Source organism: Diabrotica undecimpunctata, chromosome 10 (assembly GCF_040954645.1).
Source record: "Diabrotica undecimpunctata isolate CICGRU chromosome 10, icDiaUnde3, whole genome shotgun sequence".
Classification (NCBI taxonomy): Eukaryota; Metazoa; Arthropoda; class Insecta; order Coleoptera; family Chrysomelidae; genus Diabrotica; species Diabrotica undecimpunctata.
Window position 1 is genome coordinate 61,521,787 of NC_092812.1, and position 14,134 is coordinate 61,535,920.

Here is a 14,134-nt window from a genome sequence, read left to right on the forward strand (position 1 = left end):
TCTGCAAAGATTTTTGAAAGTTGATGATTTCATTTGGTTTTAATGATGAAATTTCAGTTTTTGATGACTTAACCTCACTTTTTGCACATTGACCACATTTAACTATATTTCCTTTCATTGCAAAGGATTTTCTAGTACAACTATCATGGTAGTACCCACTACTCAAGCAAATGCTACAAACCACAACATCTATCATTTTTTTACAATAAAAACCACATTTTTCTGTATAGCACTTTTTGCAACGTTTACTTTAACTTAACCTATTTTTTTTCTGCTTTAGAATTAGCAAATAATTTCGCAGCTCCTGTATAAATAAGAAAAAAAAAATAACCCTTACCTGTTCCAACGTAAATAACGTCGTAATTCTCGTTAGTAACAGTCGGCACTTGTGGATCCACAGTAACAGCTGTAAACCTGTAATGAAGACTGACCCTAATCAGCAACGGTTGGCCAAACAGAGGAGGTACAGCTTTCTCCATAAGTGGATGAGTCTTGATGAAGTTCACGTCCTTTTCCGCAAGAACTCTGCTATCTCGTACGCATTCACCAGGCCTTGGTGTTGGAACTTTATGATCAGGAACCGGCAACCAGTTTGCGTTAATGCTTTCTTGTTGCTTAAAAGCCCCTTGAAAAACGCCTTGAACGTCTTCCATGTTGAACATACATATAGCCGAGCCGCCTATTGCGTTATCTGGGGTGGTAAGCGCACTGTAGATTATTTTTTTTCTTTCATCCCCACCGTAATTTCCTTCCACAATGTCACTAGTTGATTCTACAAAAGAAAATATTTAAAGAAATAAGAAAAAAACGCCTACAGTTTTAGTTTGAAATGTGGTGAAAATTGTTACTCTCTTCTCGGAAAATTTTCTCATATACTGCTGAATTTATTTAAGCCAAATTCGTAGAGAAATGATATATTAAACTTACGTATTTCATCAAAATAAAATGGATATTCTCCAGGTACCGAGCAGTTCAGTCTTGCTTTCAAAAATGTGGTCCAACGGTCATGGGATTGGCGCGGTCCTCCCTTATCATCTTTACAAATTCTTGCCACTCTAGAATAAATCACCTTGCCGCAGTTCATGTATTCCACAGCAGTCTCACGGAAGAAGAAATATATGTAATCTCCATAGGTCATCGAACTTACAAAATTTGGAGCTGAAATCAAAATTATAGTCGTAACGATGATCAATAATTGTATCTTTACATTATTGTAGTTATAGCTTACCGTTGAGCTGCCTGAGATCAAGAAGTTCAGTACGGAGGGGTTCTTTGTAGATTAATGGATCAGTTCCTGAGAAATCAGCTACTGTAGCTGAGAATAAATGCCCGTTGCTATATATGGACGTACTGTTGTGCTCTGGATCATAGGGACATAATCCTTTTCCATCCACTTCTTTTTCGATAACAACCTGGCCATCCTGAAACAAAACGATAAGAGGTTAGAATAGAAGAATTTTAGAGGTTTGTTTTTCAAAAAAAAACTTTTCTTCTTGTTAAGTACAAAAAGATTAATTTCAAAATTTATTTTAAAAACCATTTATTCACAAAGTGTAAAAAATAAGTCGTTTCATATTTTAACACTTGGGGTATGAATTTATAATTAATGTTATATATTTATATAATATACATTAACTATTAACATTTAAATATTTCTTACTAAATAATAGTAACATTCAAAAAATTTTTATGGAAAAAATTAATTCATTTAATTTTCCGCGATTTTTCCGGGATGCGAAAATAGCACAGTTCTTATTTTCTCTAGCTAACCCAGTTAAAAAAAAGATTCTGTGTGCCATAAAAGCTGAGATATTGCAATTTTTTTCAGAGCGCTTCAGTTCGAAGTTCTTTTCTAAACGAAAAAAAAAACGGAGCTCGGAAAGTTCCCCCCTCCACTTTTTCGTGAAGGTATTTTACGAGTACCATTTACCTTCTAGAAATTTCAAATATTTACCTTCAAATATATAAGATTTTTGCGTAAAATCGATGATTTTTTCACAGGTAATCTGAACTATGAAGCAATAAACGTGGTCTCGATATTAACGTTTAATATATTTTAATATTATTTGTATAATTTTTTTTTTCATGTAAAATTTGTAACTAAATTTATGCCATCTGCTAAATAATAAGTGGACATAATCTTTTTCTTGATTAATTTTTTATAACCCGATATAATTAAGTTTACTTTAAATACAAGCCAGTTTATTCAATATTTGTCTTTGTGTCGTAACTGAAATATACATCTGTCACAAAACTGGAAACAAGTGTTTATACTGGTAAACAGATCAAATGAATTAATTTACGGGCAGTCAAACGGTTTTGTGTGTTGGTGTGAAGAAAAACTTATAAATAATATTTACTTATTTAATCATAAATATGTCAGAGTTTCAAAAGTAACATCTGGTCACCTTTAGGATATTGATATAAAGAGGCAAATAAATCAAAATTTTGAACTGGATTAGAATATGTTCCTTGTCAATCGCTAGACGAACTATTTTTATATTTAATACCTTTTATTATATATATATATATATATATATATATATATATATATATATATATATATATATATATATATATATATATATATATCTGAATATGCTTTACCATATTCTTAAATTATATTGTCAAAATAAGTTACTAAATAAAGCAAAAATGAATACATGGGGAAGTTGATGTGGTTAACATGAGAATAATTAAAAATACATAGATAAAAGACAAAAAAAGTTGGGCGTATGATAGATCAAAATAACAGATATGTGCTAACCACACCGATGCTTATTGCCTGAACAGAGCATATATGTATAATTACTTAATAAAAATCATCTATAAGGATTGAAAAAAATTCGATAAAACTTTACTTTACTTTTTCACGTAGAATCCGAATCTGCAATTAAAAATCATCATCATCATCATAAGTGGCTCGACAATCCGTTGTGGCCTGCTCACAAAGAAGTCGCCACTTCTGTCGATGCCTGGCAACTTCCCTCCATCTTCTGACTCATAGAATCTGTAGGTCTTCTTCCACATCATTGATCCATCTCATTCGTGGTCGTCCTCTGCTTCTTGTGCCCTCTGGTTTTGAAAATGTTAATCTCGTATGGGCTGTGTCCAGCCCATCTAAGTCTCTGCACTTTAACGAATTTCACAATATCTGGATCGGTGTATAACTGATATAGTTCAAAGTTGTATCTTCGACGTCATAGCCCATTTTCATTTACGGCACCAAAAATCTTTCTTGGAATTTTCCTCTTAAAAATACCAAGAAGTCTCATCATTTTGAGATAAGGTCCACGTTTCAGCCCCATATATCAAAACCGGTCTTATTAAGGTCTTGTATATATTGAGCTTTACTGTACGTTTTATATTTTTAATTTTTAAATGTTTCTGGAGACCGTGGACAGTTCTGTTTGCTATTGCTATGCGTCTTTTTATTTCGTCGCTTGTCGTGTTTGTTGCGTTTACTAGCGATCCAAGATATGTGAATTCTTTGACTTGCTCAAAGGTATGGTTGTTAATTTGAATTCTCTGTTGGATCTTTCGGTGGTTTTTAAAAACCAACATATATTTGGTTTTTTTTCTCGTTTACCACAACATATATTTGGTTTTTTTTCTCGTTTACCACAAATCCAAATTCACTTGCTGCGTCCGCAAGCCTTGTAAAACACGCACCATGTCTCTCATACTTATGCCCACTATAACTATATCGTCAGCGAATGCGAGAATTTGCGTCGATCTATTAAAAATAGTTCCATCTATTCTAATATTTAATTGTCTGATTGCCTTTTTAAAGGCAATATTAAAGAGGAGACACGCCAGCGCGTGTCCCTGTCTTAGACCATTATTAATGTTAAAGAACGTAGAGTTTTCTTTTTCAATTATAACGCATGAGCTTATGTTTTGTATTTTTAGTTGGGTTAACTTAACTAACTTAGGTGGGATCCCAAAGTCTATCATTGCATTATATAATGCAGTTCTTTTCACACTGTCATAGGCTGCTTTGAAGTCTAGGCTAGGCTAGGCTGATTTGATGTGTAGTTGACTTTCCAGCAGTAAATTCGCATTGTTATTGACTAACAATATCCTTTGTAAAATGTTTAAGTCTTTCAAACAAAACATTGCCACGGATTTTATACGGAGATGCTAACAGAGTAATGCCTCTATAGTTCTTACACTCCAGTTGATCACCCTTTTTATGCAACGGACATATTATTCCCTTTAGCCACTCTTCTGGTACCAATTCATTCTGTCATATAAGTACTATTAGTTTATGGGCAATTAAAAATGGGGTTTTCTATGAAAGATTTCAAAGGTAATCCCGGCCCACCCCCAGAGGGTGGAGTTATAGGGTCGTGTTTGGTGTCATTCGATAGATTTTTAAAAAATATTGAACACTTTTTTTATGTTTAATCGATCCGATTTAAATTTCTTGAAATTTTCGACCGTCCCGCTTCTTTTGACAGATCCGGTAGGCACCTAAACACTACGTATATATATTTACTAAACTACTAGCATCTACTAGTTTTTCGTACACCAAAAAAGATGACTTTTTATTAAAATCAGAAAAGTAGACTGATTTTAAAATATTTGTTAATGTATTATTAAAGAAAACTAAATCAATGCAATAGGAAATAACACAAAATATATTTAAATAAATAATAAAAAATTTTAAATGTTTAAAATGTAAGATTTATCTTACATTTTTTAATCTTATTTAATTTAGATTTAGATTTATCTTATTTAAAAGAAGCGAAATCGACACCGATGACGATGTTAATACGATGGACGCCATCGGCGAAGAGCCGAGCCCAGCTGCAGAATCGCGCAAAGCCCCGCCCCCAACTGTAGTAGAGACACCACCCGTCGTGGACAACGTCTCCAAAAATGAAGCCGAGCCCGAAATCGGCAAGAAAATGAAAAGGCTAAGGCCCAAGGAAGACTCTCCGGAAGACGAAGAAGTAAAGAAAAAGGCCAGAGAAATGGCGGAAAGGGAAAAGGCCAATGAGCTTTTAAGGTCGGTCAATGTACTGACGGAACAGATCAAATCCCTAAAAGAAGAAAGCCGTATCCGCGAGGAAAAGGCGAATAAACAAATCCAAGACCTTCTCGCTCAGATGACTGAGCTGAGAAACGAAAATAAGGAAAAGGACAAGGAGATACAAAAACTTGTACAACATATAATGGCATTAACAGAAGCCAAGGAGAAAGAAGAGTCAATAATGGAGATCGACCCGTGGAAAGCCTCCCTCGATAACGACGTTGTAAAGCTAGTTGAACTAGGAATCGGTTCACCTCCCCCCGCAAAGCCATCCGGTAGCAAGGGCAAGCCTAAAGAGCGGGAAAGAATCATAACAACCAAAGAACCTGCAGGTTGGACACAAGTCCAAAACAAAAAAGAAAAAAAGACAGGCACCACTACTGAGAAATCAGACAGTAGTGTGAAATCAAAAATAAGCGTCGCCGAAAAGCAGACGCAGATAATAAATCAGCGGAAAGAAAACGAATTTAACAAGGCTACGAAAGAGGCTCATGAGAGAAGCCAGAAAAAGAAAACTGCCCAAAATAACTTGAGCAAAAATAGCCAAGTTGAAAAAGAAAACGACGTACCAAAAGACTTACCGCAAACAAGCGAGAAGCCTACAGTAAAAGAGCCAATAGTAAAAGAGCCGAAACCACCGGCGATAATCCTAAAAACTGTAGGAGAACACCAAAAAATCCTGCAGAGAGCAGCCAACCAAGGCATAATATCAGTCAATAAGTTTGCACGATCAGGCAGATCGATTGTTATTAACACAAAAACTAGAAAAGATTACCTAGGAATGGTACACATCCTAGAAGAACACACTCCAAAAGTAGAATTCATCGCATATCCCATAGATAGCGATAAACTAAAAAGAGTCATTATAAAAGGGCTATCTGCTACTACTAGCACAGTAGCAATTAAAGACGAACTAAATTCAATGTCCTTTGCCATGTTTAGTTGCATTTCTTTGATTTGCTGCGATGTTGGAGGAAAGATTGTGACGCCTCTTAAATTTTTTTTAGAAGGTTCATCTATAGGTGGTCGTCCAAATGGTAATCTATTTGACCCACTGACAACTCCCAACTTTCTTCGACTGATTAAAGTTGGTTGCAGTCTTGTATTGGCCTTGTATCCAAATCGCCTAGCCGTGGAAATTCCTGCCGTGTTTAAAAAAACTTTTCCAAGGCGTTTGGTTTTAATATGAAATAATGTTTCGTGCAATAATTTTAACGTTAATGAATCAGTTCCAAATGTAACATTTTTATCTTGCAGCGAATTATTAAAATATGTAAAAGAAAATTCTTGTTGTTCAGCTGTTTTGTTATCAATGCTGGTATTAATATAATGTTCTGTAACACATTAAGTGGATCCCGAAAGTCCGCTACAAAATGAAAAAGGTTGAACTTTTTCGCCAAAAGCTAATTTATCTACTTCGTATCGATCTTCAGGATTAGTAGCTGGAACGTTCCAGAAATTTAAAAAGTGTGCAGTCGCAGATTAATGCTTGCAAAATGCACCCAATCTTCCAATTTCGCAGATGCAAAATCCTGTTGCTATATCGACTTCGTAAAGCACACTATTATTTTGCTCAGTAGAAACTTTGTATACATTTTTAGAGAATTTTATTATATCTTCCTGTTGTAAATATTTAATTTTTTCCAATTTCCTTTTAAAGAGTAATCTTAGAGCTGCATCTCTAGATACTATTTGCAAAATTTCGAAGCTGTCTTCAATAATATTCTTTTAAAGCAGTACAGCTAATGTCGTTAAAAATGCCGGGAAAGCGAAACATTCCATATACGTGTTTGGCACCTCGCCGTCTATTCGTGGAAACTTGACCGAGTGCCGCAAAGGACAAATAGTAAAGTCCTCGGTGCGAGATACATAATGAATGTTTAGATACACCCGGTAGTATCAACAACTATACTCTTCAATCTTCTACTACTCTTCAACCTTCATACATTCTATTTCTAGAATGATATATAGGAAGAAATAAAAAAAAAATATGAAAAGAGAAGACAAAACACTACGAACACTATAGAGAATATTTTTTTCCACAATTTGAAAGCTACTAAATCATACATCGTCTGTTACATAAATGCCACACACTTAGTCATATCGCGATATATGGTAAGCAAAGGTATTTGACTAAACAAACATTGAAAAATTCTCACGATTTTCACTGATTTCATTATTGGCTAACGATTACATATACAACTATAGTTTATAAAGTGCAACCTTTTATAAAAAAATACTACGCTAAAAATCGTGAAATGAGAAGAAATGATGAAAATGAGAGTCTGCTATATGTTGAAGATATAATTAGGCACACAATGTTTATCTATCTATATCCACTTCAGATTCGTTCAATATCGGACATGTCTCCCGTAATGTCTTCCATCCTTCTCTCTTTCTTGATATATTCACCCAAATTGGGAATGCGAAGGTTTTGAGTTCGTCTATCAATCGCATTTTTGGTCTTCCTTGTTCTTGCCTGTTTTTTCAATGTCTCTCATCAGATTATTTCAACCTTCATCTCCATATCTGATATTTGCTGCACATTGCCATTTACGTTTTACTCTCTCTCTTTAACTCAGTTATTTGTTTTCTTATTATTTAGTTTTATATTATTTTTAGCATTGGCCTTCCAATGGCTCTTTGTGTTTTCTTTACTCTATCAATAGTTGCCTTTGTAAAAGTCCATACTATCACTTAGCTTCTCCTACTCAATTCCTATCTTCTCCTTCAAGTTAAAACACACCGGTAACCTGAACAACCCCACTGGAGATTGGGTAACTAACCCCCAGTGGAAGGTGGGGTCAGGGCTGACGAAGAAGGAAGTCTTGGTCCTGCGATGACTTCGGGTTGAGCGGATTACTAATTACCCTTCCTTGTAACTCGATACAACTCGATTGTTTCAAACACAAATATTCTTTTTCTTTAATTTTCTACAATTTTCAAAGAACAAGATTTACTCTATCATTTGGTAACCGAAAAATTGTTCTAACTGCATGTTTTTAACTTACGTTATTGCAAAAAACAGCTTTCTGGGATAAACAAATGGAATAAAATTTCACACAATTTTTACACTTATCAAGAAATGGCAAACAAATTGGGTGGTGGCGTAACAAAATGAGGTGTAATGAAAGTTTTTAAACGTTATCATAACACTGGAACGACAAAATCAGCAAAAAGAACAAACAGAAAACCGAAAGTTAGTCAATACGATGAGCGTAGAATATGCCGACTTTCTTTAGAAGATCGTCACAGATCCACAAAAGAAATTAAGCTATTGCCAAATCTACTGGCTTACAAATATCGAACCGCACTATCAAAAGAAAGTTGTGTGAAAATGGATTGTGAGCACGAACTCCTAGAGAGAAGCCGTTCCTGAACAAAAAACAGAGACAAAAACGCATTAATTGGGCTTTAGCACACAGAGGGTGGACAGAAGAACAGTGGAGTAAGGTAATTTGGAGTGATGAAACCAGAATTTCGATCTTTGGGAGCGTCGAAGTGAAGTTTGTTCGCCGCCTACCGGGGGAAGACCTCTTGTCCCAGTGTACTACGGTCACTATGAAGCACCATGGAGTGTTCTGTTATGGTATGGGCTTGTATAACCACTAATGGAGTTGGACGTTTAGCAGTAATAGAGGGCAATATTAATGCAAAAAAATACCAGGAAAAGATACTGCAAGCCAAACTGCTGCCGACTATCAGAGATTTGTTTGAAGGAGATGCCCAACAATGCATCTTCCAACAGGATGGAGCGCCTTGTCATACGGCTAAGACTTCCATAGAATGGTTGAGAAACCATGACGTTACTGTCCTGCCTTGGCTGGAAAGAGTCCCGATCTAAATCCAACAGAAAATTTATGGTCAAGGCTGAAAGTGTTGGTATCACGCCGAAACCCAAGTAACAAGAGAGAACTGATAGTAGCCATTATTCAAACTTGGTTTAGTTATTACAAAAAAAGATTTGTCTTGTCCCGTGGACTCCATGCCTCGCATAATCGACTCTGTCCGAAAAAACAAAGGTTATCTTATCAAATACTAATTTTCTTGATAATAACCATTGTACCATTTTTTTTTAAATATATCTACTAATAGCTAATATTTATTTTTAAGTTTTTAGAGGGTTTTTCCTCTTAAAATATATGTTAAATATTAAGTAGAAGCATAAAAAGATGCAGTAAAATTATAGATAAACTTATAAATAAATAATAAAATATAAAATAACAGAATTTTGGACACTAGTGTATATTATACAAAAAGCAAAGAAGATACCAGTATTTTTCTTCCATATTTACCGCCAAATGAGACATTTATTATATCTAATTTACAATGAATAGTTTCTTAGTTACACTAATGTTTTAGTATATGTATAGAGTTAATGAAATCATGAGATGGAAAACGTGAACAAACCGTATAAAATTACATCTATTGCAAAATATCAAATGTCACACGATGAGACCAATATGAAGAAGCGTAAAAATTACATAATCATGTCTCATCAATAAATCCTGATTTATTTATCCTACTTAATACATACATTAGAAAGAAAATTATTAGCTGAAAGAGTAGGAGTAGTAGATATAGAGTTAATATAAATCTTCAGTCACAAATATTTTCGGATTACGAATATTTTAACATTAATTACGCATAAGGCAATAATATGGTCAGTAGGTAATGAAAGATCACAAGATGCACAATATTATTCACGAAATGAATAGGTTGAATATTGATGTACTGGCTATTAGTAAAGTTAAGTGGCTCAACTCAGGTTGTTGCTCAACAGACGAAGACACAGCATAAACGTAATTGAAGACATTGCATCATTGGTGCCAACAGGAAGCAGCTCCATATTTTTATTTTCGTTTTTAATCAATGTACTCTAAGGCGCTCTATATTTGATTATTATTTTTGCACAGAATAAAAAATAATTCATATTTTAGCCGCTTCGATGCAGCACCTGAAAAATGTGGAAGGCGCCACCATGGACTCGTTGCCGAGATGCCGCATTTAGTAGGTGGTTATTTTGTACATTTAATGATATTCCAAAAGTCTGTTGAATAACGGAAAAATTTCGGGTAGTAACAACTCAAGCAAATAACTTGACGATCCGGACAGAGATCCTGATTAGACGATTTTCTGTGTTTAATTCAGGTGATGAAATTTCATCACTGGTACAAAGTGATTCCGAAAGTGATGACGGTGAACAGAAACAAAGAGTTGTAAAGAAACAAGTGGTCAAGAAGCGACAAGAGATGGAATTAAGTGTAAGTGGAATAGAAATATTGCTAAGAAAAAGAAAGCTGAAGGAAAATCTTATATCGGCATTAAAAATAAATATCTGAAAGGTGAAAGAAAAACTGGTAAAAAGTGTAACTGTTATCTTCAGAACGATGAGAAGCTAAACCCCAAGTAACATACATCTACTTTCAAAACAAGTGGTCAAGAAGCGACAAGAGATGGAATTAAGTGTAAGTGGAATAGAAATATTGCTAAGAAAAAGAAAGCTGAAGGAAAATCTTATATCGGCATTAAAAATAAATATCTGAAAGGTGAAAGAAAAACTGGTAAAAAGTGTAACTGTTATCTTCAGAACGATGAGAAGCTAAACCCCAAGTAACATACATCTACTTTCGTAGACACTTTATTTCAAATTATAACTACTAATTTGGGAAGCCACGGTCGGACACTTGCGACAGACTGGACAAGCTCATATTAGAATAAACAGAAAGAGAAGTAAAAAGGAATCTGTTAACTGAAAAATTTTGTATTATCAACAGTGACACAAATATAAAAATATTCTGATAACTGCAGCTCGCAAAATAAAAACCAAACCATGGCTCATATCTTTACACTCTTGAAAATACTAATAAATTTGCTAAAATTATACAGAGGTATTCAAAACCAGAACATAGTTTCCTTCCTTGTGACCGCAGCTTCGGATTGATTCAAAAGGAGAAAAGGAATTGGTAGAGAATCGTATTATCAGAAGAAGGGGTTGCGCTGGTAAAAAATACATACCGTAAATTTAAAGTGGTTCCAGCTTCCCAAGAATGAATTTTGAACTCCAGTGGGAATTTTAAAAGTGCGTGTCAAACCACAGAAAAGAAAAATTTTGTGTATCTACTTAGTGAGTTATGAAGTACACAACGAAAGGTAGAAATGTAGTATTTCGGCCAGTTCTTTCCTTAAGGACTTGTTTACTCCAGAAACATTGCGTTACGTTGACTTTACTTCCTTTGTCGTAACGCCTCTACTCGGGTCCGTTAGCTGTTGAGTGCGCGAAATACCTCCACGTAAAGGAACTGGCAACAAAATATGTACGTTCCGATTGTATGTAGTTTTACGACCTGGTGAAGTGTCAAGGAGAAGAAACACTTTTCTTTTTGATATTACTATCCAATCAAGTTTCCAAAAAAGAGTATTTTGTGAATATATTTATATAATGTACTACAGTTTACGCCTGTTGGAGAATCAACTTAATCGATCCTCTTTCATATCATTAGGATACGAAAATTACTTATTAATTTGCGTAAGCTTATTTTGATATAAATGAAATGTACCTATTTCCTTAATGCTGGTTCTAGAATTAGTGGGAAGAGATATAGATAATTGACACAATTGTTTATAGAATGAAATGAAATATACTAATAATAAAATATCTAACAACAGTCAACTAAATTATTATGTATTCTATCATATTTGGCACAAATGAAATAGAAAAACGTGAACTTATATAAATTGAATGCATAATTTAAAAAGTGACTATATAAAAACCTGAATATTCTTGCTTCTCCTGAAGGTGTTTTGAAAGCACAATATCTTCATAGCCGATGAGGATTAATGAACAAATCCGAAAAGTGATAAACTAATTTTCTTAGATCAACGATGATGTGAATAGTTTGAACAGTGATTCTTCTTCTTCTTGATGTGCCTATCCGTTACGAATGTTGGCGATCATCATGGCAATCTTTATCTTATCTGCAACAGAGCGGAAAAGCTGCACAGACGTTATATTGAACCAGATTCTGAGGTTCTTTAACCAAGATGTTCTTCTTCTTCCTAGACCTCGTTTTCTAAATATTTTTCCTTGCAGGGTGGCTTGAAGGAGAGCATATCTGGATTCATTTCGCATAATATGTCCGAAGAACTGTAACTTTCGAGATTTGATGGTGGTCAGTACCTCTCGGTTCTTATTTATTCTTCTGAGGACCTCCTCATTTGTGACTCGGTCAGTCCACGGGATCTTAAGCATTCTCCGATATAGCCACATCTCAAATGCTTAAAGTTTTCTGCACATATCTTCGTTCAAGGTCCACGATTTAACACCATAAAAAAGGACAGAGAAGACGTAGCATCGCAGCATTCTTACTTTTATATCAAGAGAGAGGTTGTGACTCTTGAAGAAGGCCTTGAACAGTGATTACTTGCAACTAACTCTGACACACTATCAATAATTAATTACAACTCACAAAAACATTGAGCGGTGATATACTAACTCAAGGTCGCGGCATATTATCGTGCACGTATAGTTTCCGGCACGTAGCGTTTCCAGTCCAGCAATCGGACTGCGCGTTTACATTTTCATACATAGAACGTTTCAGTTTGGTTCGGTGAAGATATAATCTCGCTTTTCTCGACAAAGATTATGTGCAATTGCTCTTCTACTTAACGATGAAGAAAGAAAAACTGTAGTAAAAAGGTTTGAAGTACATCCAATGCTAAGAGAAAGGAAGAAGGTAGGTGAATACTGGACTTTATACAAAGAATTAATTGATGACGATGAAAAATATTATAGATATTTTAGAATGAATAGGATTCAGTTTGAATACGTTTTAAATTTAATTAGACCTTCAGTTAAAAAACAAAATACTACATTTAACGAAGCCGTACATATCAAACCAAAAAGTATTTTTAAAAAGAAGATGTATCACTGCCGTACAAAAGTCCTAATTGTTTATCACTTCCGTGATTAATTGTCACAAAGCAATAAAAACACATGCATAAATGACAAAATAGCCTCGAAAATTATTTTTTTAAATACTCTGTATCAAAATCAAACAAATACCTAAATAAACAACGAGGGGAAAACGACGGACATATAATTCACATTATCCATAACAACTGGTTACGACTCGTTACGTAGCCGTCGGCATCAGTAAAATATTGTTTTCGAATATACTGAACGAAAACGTTAGGTGTCTGATACGATACGTTCCGAACAGTGTGAGCTGTTCATATTTAAAACCATTTAAATTATATTTTTCGGAAACTAAACGCTTCGTGCTGGAAACACAACCTGCATGATAATATGCCACGACCTTTAATTTTCGACTCCTTTAATTCTTAACCAAACGATGTATTGTCTCCTTTTCATTCGGGCTATGAAAACAAGATGTTTCCTTAGTTCACAAACAGGTATTTTTGCTTGATGTAGGTGCTAATATTCGTGTTTTTTCTTCCGTCTTCGTTTTTTTCTGTATCTGATATTGTATTACATGCCCATTGACTTAAACAATGACTAAAATGAATAAATTACTGTTTTCTTAACTCGAACTTATACCTAATATGAATGATTTCATTGCAGAATGTACTATGAATAAGAAATATAAAATGTTATGCATTTCAACTGTTATAATTAAACAAAATAAAAAATGGATTTTAATTCCAACGATAAATTTACCCTTTTTGTTAGTACTATTTCGCTGTTAAGATGTGTTTCTTAACAACCCCTACATATCAATAAAACATAAATTAACAGAATTCGTAGTAAAACAGTTTTTTTTCTTCTCCTGAAAAACAAAATGATAAAATGGAGCTGCAACCTTATCTTCAATTTCTCACACGTTAAACCTAACCAGATGTTGTTGCTTAGCACCAATCAAAAATACGAATATCTATGAGACATTTACTGGCGTCTGAGATCGTTTGCAGGGCAATTAAAAAGTTCTATAGAGAAACTGAACATGTTAAATTTTTTGAGCAGAGTAAGACATACTGGCATAAATTAAGTTTACCTACAATATGTGGTTTTTGACATGCTATTCGCCAACGAATATTTTATTTGGTTGACTTATACAATCATCATCTGTGATCACT

The 14,134-nt window shown here is 34.3% G+C and overlaps 1 protein-coding gene across 3 annotated transcripts in view; it reads right to left on the reverse strand.

Annotated features, from left to right (window-relative positions):
* LOC140452069 (semaphorin-1A-like) overlaps nucleotides 1-14,134 on the reverse strand; it is a 559,254-nt gene that overhangs the window by 13,697 nt on the left and 531,423 nt on the right. For all 3 annotated transcript variants that reach the window (XM_072546113.1, XM_072546114.1, XM_072546112.1), the window contains 3 exons: nucleotides 1,229-1,421; nucleotides 928-1,158; nucleotides 338-772 (listed from right to left, as the gene is read on the reverse strand). In XM_072546113.1, the coding sequence (XP_072402214.1) occupies nucleotides 338-772; nucleotides 928-1,158; nucleotides 1,229-1,421 (859 nt within the window). The remainder of the gene's footprint in view (nucleotides 1-337; nucleotides 773-927; nucleotides 1,159-1,228; nucleotides 1,422-14,134) is intronic.